Raw genomic sequence first — 20,055 nt, 5'->3', positions numbered from 1 at the left:
ATAGCCACATATGACTCTAAATTACAACTTCAAATGCCTGTATTTTGATATATAATCACTAATCAACTTGCTTGCAGAAAATACTGCTGGAAAGAGAGGATAATATACAAGACTTCAGAAACAAAAGAGAAAAGTATGGACTAAAGAGAAGAACTAGGCTGCTTCTGTCTAGCTAATTAGCAGCAATGATTGCAAGGTCAAAAAGAAAAAGCTATGCCAAATTCAAGGAAATTTCACTGTCTTCTTGTTAGCAATTCAGGACAAGCAGCCCTCTCAGATGGAGTGCACAGTACTGACTAGAACTATGAGTAAAACAAAGGAAGCAAAATCCATTTACTTATGTCTACAGCCATTTCCCGAGAATATTCACATGCTTTTGATGAGGTTTGAAATAAGTTAGTTGACAATTTCCAATAGTTAAGACAAAAAAAGTTTTGATCTCTTTCAGAAAGAAGCAGAAAGAAGCAATGAAAGTAAAAATAATCTCCATATAAAACTCCAGGAAATTCACAGTCATCTCCCAGATAAGTACATTTACCCTTCTTTGACAGCTGAGGTACAGTGGCTGGTCTGTCCTCTGATTCCTCACTGTTCAAGTTATCATCTGATGCAGTGGAATTAAATGGATTTCTCCTTTGCTAAAAAGGGAACAACCATTACTGTTGCAGTGAAATTCTTACATCACAGAATAGACACAAGTGCAGTGATTTCCTCTTCCCCACTAATCTATCAGCAAAGAGTTTGAAGACATACCTCTTCAATTGGATATTTGACAAAAAAACCTAAACAACATGAACACAAAATATCAAAGTGCCAGTGATAATCTCGTCTTGTTCTTTTGAACTCACCAAAAGAGATAAGCCACCACCTAAAGACACTTAAAAATTCCAAGTTCTTGCAAGTTAAATAATTATATCTCTGTCTAATTCTGTGACATTAGAACAGAGCAGGTCAATCACTTTCAGTAGTTGAACAGATTTGAAATAACGTCAAGAAAAAAGAGCCACCAATTATAGTTTTAGCAGCACTTTAATGCTAAACCTTTAGTGGCTTTCATTACCTCCCTCCAAAACAAAACAAAAACCCCTCACTTTTTAACAAATGTTTATCAGTGAAGCAAATAACTTCCACCATATTCAGTATCAGTCATACCCTTACTGATGAGACTGCCTTCATAGGTCTTTCCTCTGGCTTGTTTAAAGCAGGGGTTACTTCTTTGGAACTGCAAAGGAAAATTATGTAACAATTTCAGCAAACAGGACATTACTTTAAGCCTTTTTGAAAAAGCAAAGATTCACTCATAGATACTGAAACAAACACTTGGCACCCGAGTTTTTCTATTTAGCCTGTACTCATCAGATTTAGAAGAAAAGCATCTCATTTCTATAGCAAATGGGATACTTTTGCTGCTTTGTTTCCTTGCAAAAAATGTGTTTACTTGTTAAAGAATTCAACACATCTTCTATTTGGCATGACAAAAACCATATTTTTGATACATTTTAGATGTCTGAGCAATTTTCATAAAAAACAAACATAAATATATGTATTATTTTTACTATAAATATAGTAAATATAGCTACTCTGCAAACAATATCAGTTCTGCCATCTCCATCCTTGTCCTACATTTGTACCTCTAGGACTGAAATCAAAGTAGAGGAAAGTGCCAAAATCTGAATAAAAATAGAGTTTTGCAAAGTGTCAAAGTCATAAAAAACAGAGAAATCCCACCACCACTACAGTAAAGATGCAACCTGTCACAGATGACAACATAACACCTCAGAGTTACATTTTATAAGCTATTCTTTCAATTGAGATGTATAATTTTTTTGATTGATAGCATAAGTGAAGTAAGTTATTACTTCTGATAATAAGTATAGCCCATATATGGAGCATTAAAAATTACTTGTGATAATAAGTATAGTCCAGATATGGAGCATTAAAAATGCTAGAAGTGACAGCTCCAATATTATCTCGAGAAATATTTCATCTACTTGCAGAATGGCACAAGGTTTTGTTCCCAATCAGAATTTTACTATTTGAGTTTACCAAAACATCTCAGATATAAAAAAGTATTTGGTTTTTGAAGATGGAAGTTACACATGGATTTCAATATGGTCTTCACATAACAACCATATTCCGTATCCTAATTTTATATGGAAAACACTGACATCAACCAAGATACATGCTTATGATTTTGGGGTGGCGGAACAGTGTGAAGCAGAAAAAGATTTATATTTCCAGACAGGAAATAGATCTCAGGTTAGGAAAGAAAGCAACTCCTATGATTTTTCCAATACAGTTGTACAAAGAAATTCCAAAACTGAGTATTTCTTTGCTCAATGATTTTTGTTATGTGTGGAAAGGTTTAAGGGTGGTAAGTAAAGAGGGTGTCTCAGGACAGAAAAAGCATCTACCTCTCATCAAGTTCCAGATTTCTCTCCTTGCACTGACAAATATCTCTCCAGTCTGATACCTGGTACCAGTCTGCCCTCCTGAGGGGGAGGACAACTTTCCCATCTTCTCCAGGGTACACAGTTAAACTCAAAGTTTAGGGGAGAAAAAAAACCCCAAAACACTCCAGCTACCCTTGAAAGTTTACTTGTCTTTGGACTGCTAAGTGTGTCTGAGGAGTGACATCACATTTTGCAGAAGGAAAAACATAATTATGGAGAAGATAAAATTACCACAGTGAGCATTAAAGGCATTCAACACTGCTTTTAAGAAATATATCACCATGCATAGTGATAGAGGGTTAAGGTATGAACTGATCTTGTCATGGAATCTATCTGAGGGGTGAAAAATTAACTGTTCTTACATTTTTTTAAAGATAGTAACTGTTGCAGCCTCTTATATGCACACACCAAATTACTAACATATTACTACTGTTCTTTCTATTATTTGCTGCTCCTTAGTAATAAAAAAATTCTGGTTCTCAAAGAGCAAAATGTTGCAATTTCTGGTTTCTTTTCCAAAGTATCCATTCACATTATGGTTTTTAACCTTAGTTCTAATATAAGTGTGAAAATAGACATACATATAAAAGAAACTACAGCAAATAGAGGTTGTAGTCTTTCTTTTATACAGCACTTGTGTTTTTGTTTTTGACAGCACCTGTATGCTCCTGAATTTTGTGTTTTTTCTGCACCATCTACTACTGAACAGGACAATAATGATTTTTGTTAAGGTCAGGATCCCAAATACTTCAACCCCTCACTCATTTTAAGTAAGGAAATACTGTTAAGCACCCTGAGCTGCAAGAAACTGGTAAGACATTGTTCAATGCAGTTTTTACAAGTGGAGAGGTAACTTTGTGTGTGTGTTCAATTAAACAATCTCACATCTTGAATGCAATGTTTCTTTGGACTTACACTAGAAGACTTAAAGATTATTAACTTGACATTACATACTGAAAACCCTGGTCTACATAAAGCAATGCAAAAAAATATACAAAATAAAAACAAACAAAAACCCCCAACCCAACAGCCAGCATCCTATAACTAAGTTTTACAAAAAAGGACCTGAAAATGAGTTTACCCACAATCTGTACAGATAAGAAAACTGAACAAACAGTTCCCAGATAAGCTGCATTCCCAAGGCTAATCTAAAAGTGTGTAAGGCCATAGATTAGAAAAGGTTTTAAAAATTCTGCATTTCAACTTGGAAAAATTATGTGCCAGGAGCCAAAATGAAGGCCCAAGTCCCATACAGACTGAGGCAACAAGGCAAAGACATGAGCAAAACTAGGGAAAGGGGATACAGATTTGCAGGCATTGTCAATACATGAATTTTACAAGTCAAGGCTTTTGTGCAAGTTTTCCACTTGCTGAACTCCAGGACCCCCAGTAGCCACCTGCTCAATATCAAGAATACTTTCTAGCTTAGGGAACAAAACAACCTAATAATCTTAATTGGAAAGACAACTCTCCTTTTTTGAGATTCAGCATATAGACAGATGGCATCACTGGACAGAGGTAATATTGACAAGTGTGACTCACCTTTGAAAACTCATTCTGTTCAAGGTTACACCTTCAAAGACACTTCACATACCAGGCCTGAAAAGCCTCTGGTATGCAAGAAAATTATCACAATGATATAAAACTCAATAAATAAATAATTCATAGCTTCATTAAGGAATTTAGATATTTGGGGTGTGGGGATAAAGGTCACCACTAATTTTAAGAATATTGTTGCTCCACCTAATCTAGCAGCACCCTGATTCAACAGTAATTGAACTGGCCCCAGGATTGGATTTTATCCTTATCAGTTTACAAACAGATCTACCAGAACTAAGCTTTCTTTACACTCAGTAAGAATTGTTTTGCTTTAAGAACAGGATCCAGAAGAAAAGTACTATGAGTAATTTGTTATCACATAGTTATCACATAGCTTCAGGACCTAATCCTCAGGTTAGCTCTGCAGTTCAGGCAAAATCTGTAAGTCAATGCTGGCCTGAGGCACACACTTACAGAAAGAAGGGGAAAGGGGGAAAAAACCACCCAAACAGAAAAGCCCCGTAAACCCCACAACACCCACAAATTTATTCTTAAAGCAGCACTTTAAAATTCTTTAGAAGTCCAAGTGCTTGAATGGCAGGTATCATTTGGATGCTGTAAGCCATCAGCTGCCTTCAATGTAATTCCAAATTCTAGAATGATACTCTTAGCTGGGTTAAGACTATCATATTGTAAAAGGGAGAGCCTATTAATTCCTTGTGATTCCACTATTTTAGCAGCCAAATTAAATATTTGTAGACTTTCCCTTCCCAGCCAGATATTGGGGTTATTGCTTTTGCACCATTGTGTTTCCTTCTGCCATCAGAGACAGGCCCACAGTTATGCCAGGCCAGTCTCCATCAAATTCCAGAATCAAGAGAACAGAAAGGAAGAATATTTTAAGAGCACATGGTGCCTCCTGCAATTTTTCACGTGCAATACTGTGTAGACTAATCTCAGCTATAGTGAATTAAGCCCATACTAAAATCATAAGCAATGAATTTCACAGTCCTGCCACATTTGCTTGCCATAGGTTTTGACATTTTAGAAACAAATTATCTGAGGCATCTAATAAAGTTATTGATGCAAAGTCAATGTAAGTAAGCATCCAGCCCACCTATGACAGATCACTTCCTAAGGTCCATTTCCAACTGCCTCAAATATGGACTGGGTGAGCTTGTTTTAGAGAGAAGATCTTGAGCTACTGAGGAAAGCCCAAGTACACACAAACAAGGCATGGAGGCTGATTAACTTCTGGTACAATTTGGAGCAAAGGGCAGGAGAGAGTCCTGGAAAATAACTATAAGGCTTTTCATGGCTGTGATCTGAAATAACAAAGCATCTATTTGACCTTTCAATGCACACTTTCAATGTGGTCAAAACAAACACCTCTGAATTCACTGATAGTGATAAAATATTAGAAAGACCAGTAACTTAAGCCAGATTTGTTAAGACTCACACCAACCTTTGCTGCCATTCACCATGAATGTGCGTGCCCAGACTGCAGATCACGAAAGTGAAAGGTTCAATTGCTACTAGGTATTGTATAAATGCATAGTAGGAGAAGCCTTACTGCAAAGAAAAATCAGATGATGTACAGAGAAGGACTTAGAAGACAGACAAGAAAGTGACAGGTTACAGAGCTGATCAATGGCACAACCAGAAGTAAAACAGTTGCCCTAAGAAGTAGCTCTGGCTCTTAGCTCACTCTGTTCACTATAAGCACAAACAATTACACCCTGGTTCTTGTTTCCTCAGTGTGTTGAGGAATCCAGCCACTTTAATATATTTTACTTTTACCTGCTCTGACTCCAGCTGTTTCAGCACTTTCCTTCTCAAATGCAGGCTTTTTGTAAGTTTTTAACACAGCCAATGAATTACATGTAGATATTTTAAAGAGAAACATATCTGTTTCTGAAGTCAACTCAGGATAATTCAAAGCAAAATAAAGCTGTTTGGGATGTTTAGACTTAAGATAAACTGAATTAATATGAAGTCTTTTTTGGTTCAGAAATTACTTATCATCCAGCCCTCCTGACAACTGTAGTAATTCAGGCATACCAAGGATGACTGCCTTATCTTACTCAAAGGAAGCTTCTCCATTCCAGATAGACATTTACTTTTCTTGATAGAATCTGACTAATTTTCTGCAGCTATCTCAATATTCTAGTTTGTTCCATCTGAAGTATGTTTGGTCTTCTTAAGAAGTTGCAGAGGTCTTAAACTATGTGCCCAATAATTTGGAAAATGGAAAGCAGCAATTTCTTAGTCTCCAATTCCTCATGTGACAGAAAGTGTTCAAAGCATGTGGAGGTGACACCTGAGAACATGGCCTAATGGTGGCCTTGGCCGTGCTGGGTTACTGGATGGACTTGATGATTTTACAGTTTTTTTGAACCTCAATAATGCTGTAATCCAAGTTTAAAATTCAGGCTGAAATAATAGAATGGTTTCAGTAAACAACTGAATGAAGAGATGCAGAGATTCTGGTCCCCCTATTATGGACTGATCATGGCTAGTCATTCTAACTAGAAAACCCAGGTCTCACTTCAAGGAGCCAAAATAAATTGTGACATGAGAACATGCGTGTGACCATTCTATGCTTGACTGTCAACTTTTTCTGAGACAAGCTGAAGCCTGTTGATTGTTCTATATTCAAATGCAGAGCAATGCATGACTATGTGCCTGTCACATGCAAAGATTTCTTGTACAATTCTCAAATGAGGGAACATTCGGTGACCTTTGAAATAAGAGATAAGTACAATATTTTGGGTGGAACTTACAGCTCCCAAGTTTCACTAGTCCATACATATACATTCTTAGCATGATAAACAGACAGCTTACCTTGAACTAGTTTTCTGTTGTTCTTCTTGATGTTCCACAATGCTGTGTAGATCTGGTGGCACAAAGACTTCTTTATTAACATTGTTCACCCAGCTGATCTTTGCTTTGCTCGTTTTGTTCTGACCCATTTCAGCTAAAATATGAAGCAAGAATATTGTTGTTTCCCACATGTTCATACAGGATTTCTTAAGAAAGAAGTACATTTGGGCCTACACCTATTTCTAAAGCCCACTACACTTGAATTGTTTCCAGAAGCAGATTTGATGCCTTCTAAAGAACACCTTTTTAATGGTACTAAACATGTCAAATACTGCTCTGAATACTTCCTTCTACTACACCAGATATATCTTGTTTAAATGTTAAATGGAGAAGCTTTCTACAAGAACCCTGGTAAAGACTAAAGTTCTTGTAGTTAGACAAATACTGAAAGTTCATCAGTGTGCTGAGAAAGCAAAAATTATTAAACCATAGGAAACTGAAAATATGTTGAAATCCAGTCAATTATTCCCTTCCTAAGCAGTAAACTGGAAGTTGGTCATAACTCATTAAGGTAGGTGGCTAATCCTTTATGGACAGCATTATCACAAGATGTTAAAAAGGTAATATAAAAGACCCAAACAAATAAAAAGCCCCACCTCACTCAGCAAATGCAAATATATTTGCATTTCTTTTTAGGGTGGGACAAAATTCTATTCTGATAATCCCTTTCAGAGCAAAAACATTCCACTATTTTCTCTAATGCTTTTTCCTCTTCACCAATAGTTTAGAAGTGAAGAACTTCTTGGTGTGCAAAAATAAGCAAGATTTTTATTCACACTTTTGCTATCTATAACTGCAAGGAAAAATATCTTGCCATCTCATGAGTCATTGAAATCAAGCAATTGTACATAGTTCTGAATGTCCCTTTGTTTAAGTAACAAGATCAGGATTAATTAACTTTCCTTTAACATGGTATGGCTTTTAGTACTTTGCTTTAAGATACAAGTTACTGTGAAAAGTAGCTAGAATTTTATAGCTGATTTTCATCAACTGCAAGCACAAAACCAGTCAAAATTACCAACACACCACACTAGCCACCTGTGATTCTTTTTTCTGCATTCTTTTCTGTTCCAGGCCTTTTGTTTTTAACTTAAAAACTCAAAGCAGTAACCTCAAACTGACTGAACTGACATTAGTCAAAACCATCTCTGAAAATACAGAACTTGAGAAAGTGCAATATTACAGGGTTAGACAGAGGAAAACAAGACTAACTTGTAGTTACAAAACCCATAGAAAGCAACAAAGTGTAGTCCAGTCACAGTTTAGAAGAAAGTATCTTACTTGCTTCACTAGCACATAGCAAAATCCCTTGATACAACTAATAAAACTAAATAGTACAAACATCAGCATAATCTCGTAAGAATAATGTCAGTTTTGCCCTTCTAAATCAAAAGGACTTAGTAGAACTTGAGGAGCTTAAAAAGTGATGTAGGTAAATTTCACTAAGGAAAAAAAAATCACTTTCTATATGAAGAATGATAAACAGACCAGGACACTTTAGATTAAAAGTCAGGTGCTGAGAGATTTGTGATGGGGGTCTATAAAATCCTGAATATCATATATCCCTCCCTCCAAGGGATAAAGTTGACTGTGACCAGGGTACCCACAGTGGCATGAGGATCCTGGGTGTGCTTAAAGTTCACCTGGACACAGGATGCCAGTTACAGCTGGCAGAGCTTTCAGCACATATATTTCAGTTAGTTATAACCACTATCTCTAGCTTGTGATGCCTGTCATTAAGCCTCAAAGGTTTCAAACCAAGCAATGAAATCTTGGAAATTCATGTTAAAGACCAATTTCCTCCATCTCGGATTGTTTGCATGTTCCTAATTAACTCACAGGGCCTCAGAAATGGAAAAGAGAATGAGTCTGCAAGTGCAGAGAGCTCTTTTATTCCTACACATAAACACAAGCCAACCCCTTCTGTTAGCAGTCACCACTCTTTAATATACAGCACTGTGGGAGAGGAAAGCTTACACTGTAAATTACATGGGAAGTCCCTTTTTTGCATCACTTTCCACTTGTAGAGACCAGTAGTCTTGTATTTCACAAGCAACATTGTCTGAGGTTAGCAAAGGAAGAGCCAGCCTTTCCAAAACAAAGTACAAACCAAATGCTTACCAATGGTGGCAGGTTTCCTGCGCATGGAAGCTCTGATAATATCTGCTCCATGGATCTTATCCCTGTGCCTCTTCGACTTGGCCTCATAAAACCACTGCCCACTCATATTCTTCAGCTGAACTTGGTCTTTGACTTTTTCTGGTAAATGCCTGAGGAAGAGAAAAATTAATAAATGAGATACAATCATACTTCACATACTTACCTATGTGAGCAGAAAAAGAGTCAGATTTTTTTGGTTGCTTGTTTTTGTTTTGGGGAGCAGGGCTGTGTTTTGTTTGTTGATTTTTTTTAACACTGTCTCCACATGCTGTTTCCATCATTTCACCCATTATGTTCCTTATTTAATTATGAAGGATGACAAGAAGCTGGAAAGGGAAGAGCCTCAAGCCTTACTTCAACCTAACTCTCTTAAAAAAACAAACCAGCTTTGCTATGATGAACACTCAAGCACTAGAGAAGTCTCCAGTTACTGCAGATCTTGACTTCCTGCCTTCAAAGGCCAGTTTTCCAAGATTAAAATTGAGATAAGGTAATAACATCAAAAGTCTAGCAAAATTAAGAGCATGGCTATTTTGAGGCTCAGAAAGTGCCACTTCAGGGGTTTTTTCGGCAGTACTTTTACACACACACAGTCCAAACGTGTACTGGAAGCATGGTGCCATTTTTCCCATAAATTATATGAAAATCTTTATATGAATACAATAAGTTACAAAGAAAAACATCATCACATAGAAGAAACAACAGAATAAGTTTTTGCAATTTATTTTATTAATCTACCCATATCCATCATGTGAACCGCAGCCATTTTAAAAACCAGATGACAGTTTTTTAATCATTTGTTTTCAGGCTTCAGGGTTTTCCTGTTTTTATGAGGCATGCTTTAACAGAATAAATAGTTGCTGTGGGCAATTTGAGAGATTGTTTTTTTCCTAGTTAGGCATGTAACATATTAGGCATATGCTTACACAAGGCCTAGAGAGAACCTTCAGATCAGGGAAGTTACCATAAAGATTTAGAGAGCACTGAAGAAAAAAAAAAAAAAAAAAAAAAAAGAAAAGGTCAAGTCATGCCTCATCTTCCTTCTCCATTTATGTCCTTTCCTTGAGCAAAATAACAACAGAGCCCAAGGGAGAAATCAAATCAGATGCATTTACTGAGACTGGAAGGCCACATTGCCATGGAATTGTGCTGTCTTTTACAGACCTGATGGACAACCATGAATGGGTTGGGTTGGGAGGGATCCTTAAAGATCATCCAGCCCAACCCTAAGGAAGTTCACCCAAGTATGACATTTCTCAGGGGTTTAGGGGACAAATCTTCTGATACAATCAATTAACTCTGATGCCAGCCCTTTTATGTTAGAGGCTGCAGATTTGACTGTCAGTTACAGATAGTCAGCAGAGAAGATTCACAGCAGAGAAAGGACATGGGGCTAGTCCCAACCCTCACACTAAGACAGACCATTCTCACTTGTCAATCAACTTCTTTTTCATCTTGATATAGCCAGATATGAAAAGACTTATTTGAATGCATCAGCTATATTAGAATTTGAATACTTAAAACTTAATTTTGAAAGTACTGTCAAAAATCAGTCCCTCCTGAGGGTGCCTTAAATCTACTACACAAACTTTAGGCTGCCAGATGTTGAGGTCTCCATTGGCATTTTTAACTCCAAGATTCAAGAGACTATAGTATTACTGAGTCATTTAAAATTTTCCCTCCCTCTGTGCTTCTCTAAGGGCCAAAATATATACCTTTCCTAAGCAGGTGTTCTAAGCTGAAGCAGGAATACAGCAGTAGCTTCCCTTTGTCCTCCAGCAAATATATTACTCAGTTTTAAAATGCAGCCAGCAGGAAGAATGGAAATGTAAAAACAATTTTTTTACACAGGTGGCTGCTTCTTCCTTTCACCTTCTTTCACACGTGTTATCTGTCTTCTCAGAAGTGATGCCCCTTAGGGTAGGGACTGGCTTTTCAGCTGTTTGTACAGCCTGCAGGGCAGCAGAGCTCTGACTGCAGCAAGTGCTTTGGGACAGTATGACAACATATGCCAAAGGAGGTTCTCTGGGGGAGGGTACTGAGTCACAGGACAAGTATTCAGTGTCCTCACCCTGTTTGACTCAATCCTTTCACCCCAGACATGCTCACCACTCTCCCCTTGGTATTCAGCCACTGAAACTGGGGTGTGGTTGGGAACCTTTACAGGTCAGCTCAGAGCAGAGAGGAAGCTCAGCTGGGCTGTGGAAGGGGACAGGACCCCAGGCCTCTCAGCTGTTACAGCCTGCTTACCTGCCTGCAGGATTCTCAGAGCTGTGACCAGTTAACATAGCCAGACAGAGGCATGGATTTGTCATAGCTATAGGCTCAATAAATGTCACCTGGCCAATGCAGCTCTCATTTTGTCTGAAAGTCAAAGTCAAGCACCCTGATCTCACCTCTGCTTGCTGACTCTGAGAGTTAGTGTACCTTAACTCCAGAAGCTCAACAGGTGTTCTAGACTTTGGGAATTAATTAATTATGCTTGCTAACAAAGGTATAAATGTGCTCTCGATTTACACAGCATTTCCTTTAGGAATGACCTGGCTGCCTGATAGGGTTTGTATGGTGAGAAATGACAGATGCTCACAGCAGCTGACTTATAACAGACTTCTACTATGTCCCCTTGAAATAAGCTTGGCTTACTCACCCTTTCAAGAGAGGTCAGTCGGGCTTTTTTTTTTTTTTTTTTGGAGGAACTAAGAGCAATACAAGTATTAAAGCCATTTCCAGACATTCTCCAGCCACAAGTAAAGAAAAAGATTTCCATTATCAGAAAGACAATTAGTTCTAGGTCTTGACAACAAAAAAGTTTTTAAGCCTTCTGTGTTCACCAATATATCATAAACACAATGCCACGGCTGTTTCTGCAATAAATGGGAATTGTTACAATGTTATTCAAATTCTCAACATTTGCTAGGAGGACATCAGTAACATCAAACTACTTGCACTGTGTGGGCCAGTTTGACTGCTAGGAATTAGACACAGATTTGCCTTCTCTGTTGGGAATCAGACTGCAGCCATGGTTTTCCTCAGCTACATCAGGCTCCCAGCAAACCACAACAGGACTAAAAGGGAACAACTGATTCTGTGCCAGCTCCCCAGATAACAAGGAGGCTGACCAAGCTGCCATTAAATTTTTCTCTTGGTGATCAAAGAGCTAGTAGACATCCAGATTAAGAATCAGATTGCAGGCTTAGTTGCCAAGTTTGCAATTAGGAGAAAATGCAGCAAGAGCTTTATGTATGATGCAAGTATGTATTCTAGTGATCCTCTGTGCTTTGTTAAAATGCCAGTTAGCTTATGCTGCAATTTTTCAAGGGGAAACAGCCTAAAGTTTTAATGAAGGCTAGTGCCCATTTCTCCTATAGGAACTTTAAACTCAAGAAAGTAAAGGTACATAGTTAAAAGGAAACTTAAAAGAGGATTTTGGACTGAATAAGACTGAGTTATCACTATTTAATATGATGTTTCCACCATGCCAAGGTGAAACATGTTTTATGGCAAGATGGAAAATTTGTCATCTCCCCTAGAGCAGTAAGAACATACACATTGCACTGAAGAGGAACATAAACCAACTGTCCACCACTGCAGGCAAACAGAAAAATCTATGCATGGATTAACTGGGTTGCACCTCTCCACCTCTGGAACATCTGGCAATAGGCCAGATCATATGATATCACTGTAAGGCAGGAAATCTGCTCTGATATAATCAGTCCCTGTCAACCTTCCTATCACCAAATCCAGAATGGTTCATCCTATGCTTTGCAGCCTACTATAACAGGTCATTGCATGAGCAAAGAGATAACAACTCATCCCTGTTTTTGAAAAAAGAGTATCTAGCAATACATACCTGTATCTAAGATTTTTCATCTACACCTTCTTAGTGTCTCAATTCCCTACCTGCACCTGCCTTATTCATAGTCTATATTGCAAATCACCACAGAATTTGCAAGATGTGACTACTGACACCTTAATACCTTATCTGATTGCCTTATATTCCAATTGACAGCTTAAGCTGAGCTTTTCAGACAGGAAAATCTGTGTGGTACCAGCCTATTTTGGGATTCTTCATGATGAATGAAGGAGGACTTAGATCAAGGTTTGTGTTTGCCTCAAAGACAGATTAATTATTGTCCCACGCACCCTAATCCAAACATATGAATAAAGCACCCTAGAGTCCCATAAAGCCTTTAAAAATCCTGATATTACCACACCTTATCTACAAATTAACTTCCAAAACCTCCCTTCTGCAAATGGGATACCAAATAAGTGGAGAAGTTGAAAGGAAAGAACTTTGATGAATTTTATCTCAATTCTACTTGCTGCAAACATAAATTGCAAACCAACAAAAAGACAAAGTATTTACATTCTGGGTGACTTTCTGAACACAAACAAGAAAAACCTTTTGTAGTATCACTCATGCAAGAATAGGAGTAAAATGATATTAGACCTGGCATTATAAAAGCCAGACCTGTTGATTTTTATTTTTTATTTTTTGAGAATAGGAAACTACTAGAAAAAGTTTACAGGACAAACAGTACTTGTTTAAGCATTCCACCTTGTATGAGCATGCCTCTTTAGACTGTAAATATCTATATAAGTATAGGAAGAAATTTGATATTTGTTAGAGAACTCCACCCAAAATACTTGTACAGTCCCAAATTGCAAGTAAGCTATCTTTTGCATGGTAGCTGCACATGATTTTACAAAACTCTAAAAACAAACAAACAAACAAACAAGCCTATCAGTTGCTATTTAATTGGTTTAAACAATAGAGGAATATAATTTCTGTTTGAGGGCTATACTAGAAAGAACAAAGCAGACCTCTGAGGTTATGCAACCTCTCTCCATCCTTATCACCACAATTCCTCATAAGCAACACCTCTAATTCTTGTGTTTGGAGTCTCTCTAGACAGCAAAACTCTCTGATAGTGAGAAGTAGCTGATACATGAAAAAGCAAGCCAGTTCTGTTTGGAGTAATGCATGTTCTTTCATTTTATGCTTATTCAAAAGTCTCTGTGGGAGAGGGGAGACAGACTCATCCAAGCCTGGAGCATCAGGGTGAGTGAATGAGTTACATGCTTAGAGGTGTAAGAAGTCAATTGATTTTGGAGAGAAAGAAGAAAAAGCATGAAGCTCTGCTGCTCACTGAAATATGGTCTCTGTCAGAATCTAGAACTAAAACTATGATCCTAATGTTTATGCTGAACAAGTGGCTGTGAAACATGCTGATCACATTAACCATGCTGTACATTCCTCTCTGAGCAGATGGCCACATATGGGGCATCAGACTGGCATATTCCCCCCATTTCATTTAAATTGTATGTATATTCTGCACTACAGACAGAGTCCTTCATGTCTATGTGCCTTTCCACTATGCCACCTGCACTTACCACTCAGACTTACTCTCCTATTAGTAGTTGCACTGTCAAATTTGAAATGAACTTCCTTTTACAAGCAATGAATTATAGAGATCGTGTAATTAGATACTCCCTAGGCAGACACAATGAATATGTGAATTTGTTGAAGCATTTCCTAGTGTATAGAACTTAACTTTATTCCATTCAGGAAATTAGTATTAAGACTCTTGAGTCTTGCTACAGGAGGCAGGAGTCTTTAAGGTCTGCCAGTATTAGCAGCTTCTATTATCTTCCAGTTGTTTCATATCAGAACAGCCTTACACTGTTTAGTTTGTCTGCTTATTTTAAAGGATTTGCATTGAGGCTCCCCAATGGCCTCCCCTCCCTCTTTTGATGCAGCCCAAGTAAACCTGCCAGGGGAAAACTGAACCAAACCAACAAATCCAACCCTCAATGTGACAGCTGTCCTGTCACAATACACCTTTGGTATTAAATCCTGCCTGGACGGCAGCACAGGACAATCTGAACAAGGGGTGGAAAGGTTGTTAGAAAATATGTAACTGGGAGGTTCTGCTCATGCAGTGTCCCCAGCTCTTCACAGGCTTTAAAAGTAGGCATATAAAGCATAAAACCAGCCCCACCAAATGACACATACAAGCAAATATAAGTGAGCAGAAAAGTCTGTATCATAGCTTGGTTCACACTACCAGCAAGGACATCTTTCCTGCTGTGGAAAAGATTGCATTTAGAATTTCAGGTGAACTACAAATCAAAACTAATCTAATCTGAAGACAAAGGCTTCAAATGTGATAAATCTTACCAAGAAAGTTTTTGAACTGTAGGGAAAACCTTGCTTACAGACGGAGTACTCAATATACAGTTTAAAAATTTTTAAAAGTATCTGCTTTTTCCCTTCAGTACATTCTCCTACTATACAGGATATGTCCCATCTCCCTTGCTTCATTAGCAGACCCAAAACAATCCTGTCAAACAATTTATCTGCTACTAGTAGACAAAGTAGTAACCAACACTGGGAAGAAAAGGTATCAGCTCATATCTCAGTGTAGTCCAATGCTGTATCTCTTACCAAGACCAATAAGCAAGGTCCCTTCCTTAAGCCCAGTTGTCTCACCTGATCAAGATGAAAACAGTCCTGCTTTTCTTACTGGCATTTCACAAGGTGGGCTGGGACCATTCTCCCCATCTTCATTCTTATGTCAGTTTGCTTTGTTAAAAAGGATAAGTAATGACACAAACATTCTGCTAGATAATAAAATTGATCCACTTCCTGAATAGTCACTGTATTTGGAAAATCATATGTGGGGCTATGCAGTGTCCATTATGGGGAATTCATCCAGAAGACATGAGCAGATCTTTTTCTGCCATAGTAGGTACATGAAAAACCTCCTTGCCTCTGTTAAGCACACTCTCAAAACAGTTTCATGTAACAAAAACATATTTTATGACAACTTTGAGTGTGCATTCTGATGTCAGTTATTTTCACATTACAGTAGTAAGTCCAGTATCCCCAATGCCAATATTAATCTCTCTTTGATATCTTAAATATATCCCACCTCATAAAAGAGCCTTTCTTCTGACAGTAAACAATATAAGGAAAATTGCCTTGAAAACTGGAGAGAATAACTGTCAGAACTAGCCAGAGTCAAAATAACATTTACAATAGTCTTTCAACAGCTACAGACTCCCAGCAGAACCAGACCCCTGAAGCTTTCTGTCTTTTTGCAATAACCACACCAATTAATGTATTGAAGGGGTTTGGCACACAGCAGTCCCCACCCACCACACAAACAACTCTGCACCAGAATTTCCCCTATCATTAACCTCCTTCAGTTTACACAAGGAACAAACAATCCCATGCACATCCCACAAGAGCACTGCTAGGAGGTTCTGCTGGGAAGGGCTGATCACCACAGCAGGGAAGCCTGTCCCAAGGTGACCACAAGAGCTTTCTGCTTTAGACAGGCTGGTGCCAGGAGCCAGCTACTCAAACCACAGGAGAGTCACCCAACCACACTCCACAACTCCACAGGCAGATACATTTGTGCTCACGTTACTGTCTCCAGAAAGAGCTCAAAGCTAAGTCAATTCTGAACTCTGCATCTGTAGAAGGGGCTAGGGTTATGGTGAACCTACTGCCAGGACATTCAGTTATGCACATAGCCCATTCATTTGTTCAATGCTGGAGAAAGGCATATCAGAGATTCCTGGGCAGGAATGATGACAACAAAACAATTCAGTCATATGCTGAAAAAAAGCTTCTAGTCTTGACAAGCTGTCACCTGACTCTTGTTTTATGTCTTTGCCCCATCCATAGGAACACTGCCATTGAGTGACCTGCTACAGCTCCTAAGGTAAGGAAGAAAAAAGAGGCATCTTCTTGCACTAGGAATAAAAGAGCATACAATGTCTTTTGCTTTCCATGCATCACACCCTCTTGTCATCTGAGATTTCTTCATCACCCTTTTGCCAATGAGAACAGGAACATCCTCTTTCCTTTGAGACAAACCTCAGCAGAGGTGAAAAAGGAAGCAGTCATGCTGTTCCCAAAGCAATGCTGTACCTAAAACTAATCGTGCTGATCCACACCAACACAAAAGGAGACACAAGATGGGGAAACATCTGCTACAGCCCTCAACAAACCAAAAATTAAAGCAGACTACCTTAAGGAGGCTGTATGGCCAGCCTAATCAGAGCACTTTTATTAGATTAGCAATTCTAGAAACTGCTAGCAGGGAAGAGACTCTATCAGGTGATTTGTAAAATTCCACTAGGAAGTGGCTCAAACAGGATTTTGTCATGTTACCAATTTGTCCACTCTCCAAGAACCTGGCACAGATTATTAGAACACACTTGAAACCTCAGAATTTCTTCTGGAAAGGAAAAAATTTCACATTGAAAGACTTCCATTATATACACATATAAATAACACGTTGTCTGATGTTTGTACAGTAACAGTTGATCCCAGCTCTTGGAATCTTCCAGCTGTGCAAGGTTATAGAATCCAAACTACAATACTGCATCTCCTTGGCTGGAGATATAATTCAAGTAGTGGTTTAATACAGAAGATATGAAAAGCATCTCCATGTGCCACAATTAAGTAGAAAAGTCTATTTCATATGTAAGCTTCCAGTTTCTCAGAATTTATAATATTTAGAAACCAAAAGAGACGTTTTATTGTAGCAGCAAATGTGCTGATTACAGGCTGCTACGACCTGCAGTCTCTTGCATTTTCCACCACACCCTCTCAAACTAGAATTATAAATGCCAAAAGTAAAGCTAAAGGGACAAAAATACTTGTCCTTTCAGACCACTACTGAGAGGTTTTTTTTAATTTCTGTTGCAAGAAGAGTTCCTTTCCCTAGATACTCTTTTCAACCTCTCATTTACAGTTACTTACCCTGAATGCTTTCAGACCTGGCATTGATGTAACATTTCAAGAATAAAAACAGTGGTTTTTTACCTTCAATAAATAAAATGCCTATTCTGTTACACCAAAGTCAGTCTACTGCTTTTTGAAGAAGACAAGACTGTGTGGTGAAAATATTTACTTAGGAACTTGGAACAGTGCCTGTAATAATTTTACCTTCAGCAAAGCAAATGCTTTGAGAGGAAAAATTTTTTAACAAGGAGAAGCTACTGGTCTACACTTTATTGCTCTTAAAAGAAGCAAGTAGAATAACTCAACAAAATGCTGACCACATGCTGATCAAAGAACCTCAGGGCTGTACAAGCATACTCAGCAAAAGGAATGCTGCTCTTATGGCAAGAGGCTGCCTGCCTTCTCCTTTGCAGAATATAGGACATTTATCAAAGAAAAAAAACCATCTTTCTCAGTAGCTAAGAAGCATCAGAGATGCACCCTGGTTGGAATAATTTCAAAACATTTAAATTGGAAATACATTACTTCATGAGGAATATCACAACGAGAAGGAATCTTAGAGAAGATTACCAAATCAGTGACAGAAAATCCTGCCTTCACTAAGGCTGTAAAAAATGGTTTCTGTTATAGCACTTGGAGTTTTCAGCACCATTTTTCATTATTTGTCCACATATTAATTTATATACCTTGTAATAGATAATTTCCTTCACACTGGAAAAAGAAAACCAGTGTCTACCAAAATCCTCACTCTTGAGCAGGCAGCTATCTATATCAGCTGAAGAAACTATTTGACTGCCATTTACACCTGTGTAGATAGAAAGCTGTCTATCTGGGAAACACTACTTTCCATGCTGCATTTCTAGTCATGGCAGTTACCCTAATATAGTAGCTACAGTAAAACCTCCCTGCACATAAAACACTCCAGAATAACAACACATTGCTCCATCTGTGACATCACAAAGAAATTAAGGAGTAATTTTCTGGAGTAATTACAAGGAGTAATTTTCTGCTTTATCTATGGATTGCAAGGACTTTTCTTGGCAGTGTGGCATAGCACTGATACTTTTTCTGAACTATAGCTCCAATATATTGCAGCTCCATAACTTCAGCATTCAGACATATTTGTTGACTGCAACCATGTTTTGGTTTGCTGGGGGTGCTTGCACACCTTTTGAGCCAAGTCTCTCACTTACTATGCATTAGTCCAGTCTGCAGTGGTTTTGACACTTGCAAACTGAACCCTAGTCTGAGGAAACCAAGGCAGATGCGTATGCAGGCAGATGCATACAGGGTGCTCTTGGCCCCTTAGGGAATTGCAAAGGTCCAAAACAATTTTTGCCAGTAATCAATCATTGGTGTGGTAAAGGTATTTCATCCAGAGACTTTGGTAAATCTAGTCCAGAGTAAAAAAATCTCCAAACCACATATACTGAGGAATATGGGGCCCTCAGCAGCAACTGTTTCAATCTACCCCTGAGTAACAGTACAGGAACTGTGCAGGTCTTCCCAGGACAAGCAGGGTGCTAGATCCCTTACCTGACTCTCTCTTCTTCAGTTCTTTTAAGCTCTGCATCCCGTTGCAGCACCTTCATTATTGCCTCTTGCTCCTCCTCTGTTAGGAAGCTTAGGTCAATCATCTTGTTCTGTGTGTAGGGCAGGAAAAGTGCCTGGGAAGATTCTGGATCCTGCTGAGGACAGTTGTCTTGCAACCTGCTTTAAAGCTCTAGAAGTCTTTTTCAGCAGGCACTGACAAACCTGGACCAGGTTACAGTCAGCAGTTTAAAGGTTGCTTTCTTGCATGTTTCCCTGGATGAGAGACTTCTGGGGAAGTGTTGCATTCCTGCTTGTCATCATAATAATGTCTTCTCAGTTTGTCCTCTCAGCTCTGCTTCCTGGAGTAACAGTTCATTGACCCAGCATATCCAGTGTTTGAGAACAAACAAAACATTCCCTAAAAAAGACACAAGGAAGAACAAGTTGCAATATCAGGGATCAAGGAAGTAGATTATGTATGCATTTTTAATTAAAAGAAACAAGTTTTTCAGTATGATTAAATGACTTCATGAAGTTCAAATGGTCACTTCAAGTCAAACCTGCTTTACAGGCCTCTTGAACAAGGTGGCCATGAAAATATCTTCCTCCCCAATATGAAAACTCACACCCTAAAATATAGAAATGAGTGTTTTACAATTGGTACACTTGTATTACACAAGTATATTTTAAATCACCCTTAGAGTTAGCAGAATAATTTGAAGGAAA

The 20,055-nt window shown here is 38.3% G+C and overlaps 1 protein-coding gene across 9 annotated transcripts in view; it reads right to left on the bottom strand.

Annotated features, from left to right (window-relative positions):
• Positions 1-20,055, bottom strand: part of SYTL2 (synaptotagmin like 2) — a 54,461-nt gene that overhangs the window by 21,296 nt on the left and 13,110 nt on the right. For all 9 annotated transcript variants that reach the window (XM_079303488.1, XM_079303482.1, XM_079303489.1 and 6 more), the window contains exons 2-6: positions 19,333-19,747; positions 8,997-9,145; positions 6,837-6,969; positions 1,153-1,222; positions 539-638 (exon numbers count right to left, since the gene is read on the bottom strand). In XM_079303488.1, the coding sequence (XP_079159614.1) occupies positions 539-638; positions 1,153-1,222; positions 6,837-6,969; positions 8,997-9,145; positions 19,333-19,433 (553 nt within the window). In that variant the 5' untranslated portion in view covers positions 19,434-19,747. The remainder of the gene's footprint in view (positions 1-538; positions 639-1,152; positions 1,223-6,836; positions 6,970-8,996; positions 9,146-19,332; positions 19,748-20,055) is intronic.

This window comes from Erithacus rubecula (genome assembly GCF_903797595.1).
Source record: "Erithacus rubecula genome assembly, chromosome: 1".
NCBI classification, from domain to species: Eukaryota; Metazoa; Chordata; class Aves; order Passeriformes; family Muscicapidae; genus Erithacus; species Erithacus rubecula.
Note: the sequence above shows the minus strand (reverse complement) of the source record. Positions and strands in the feature narration are given on the sequence as shown.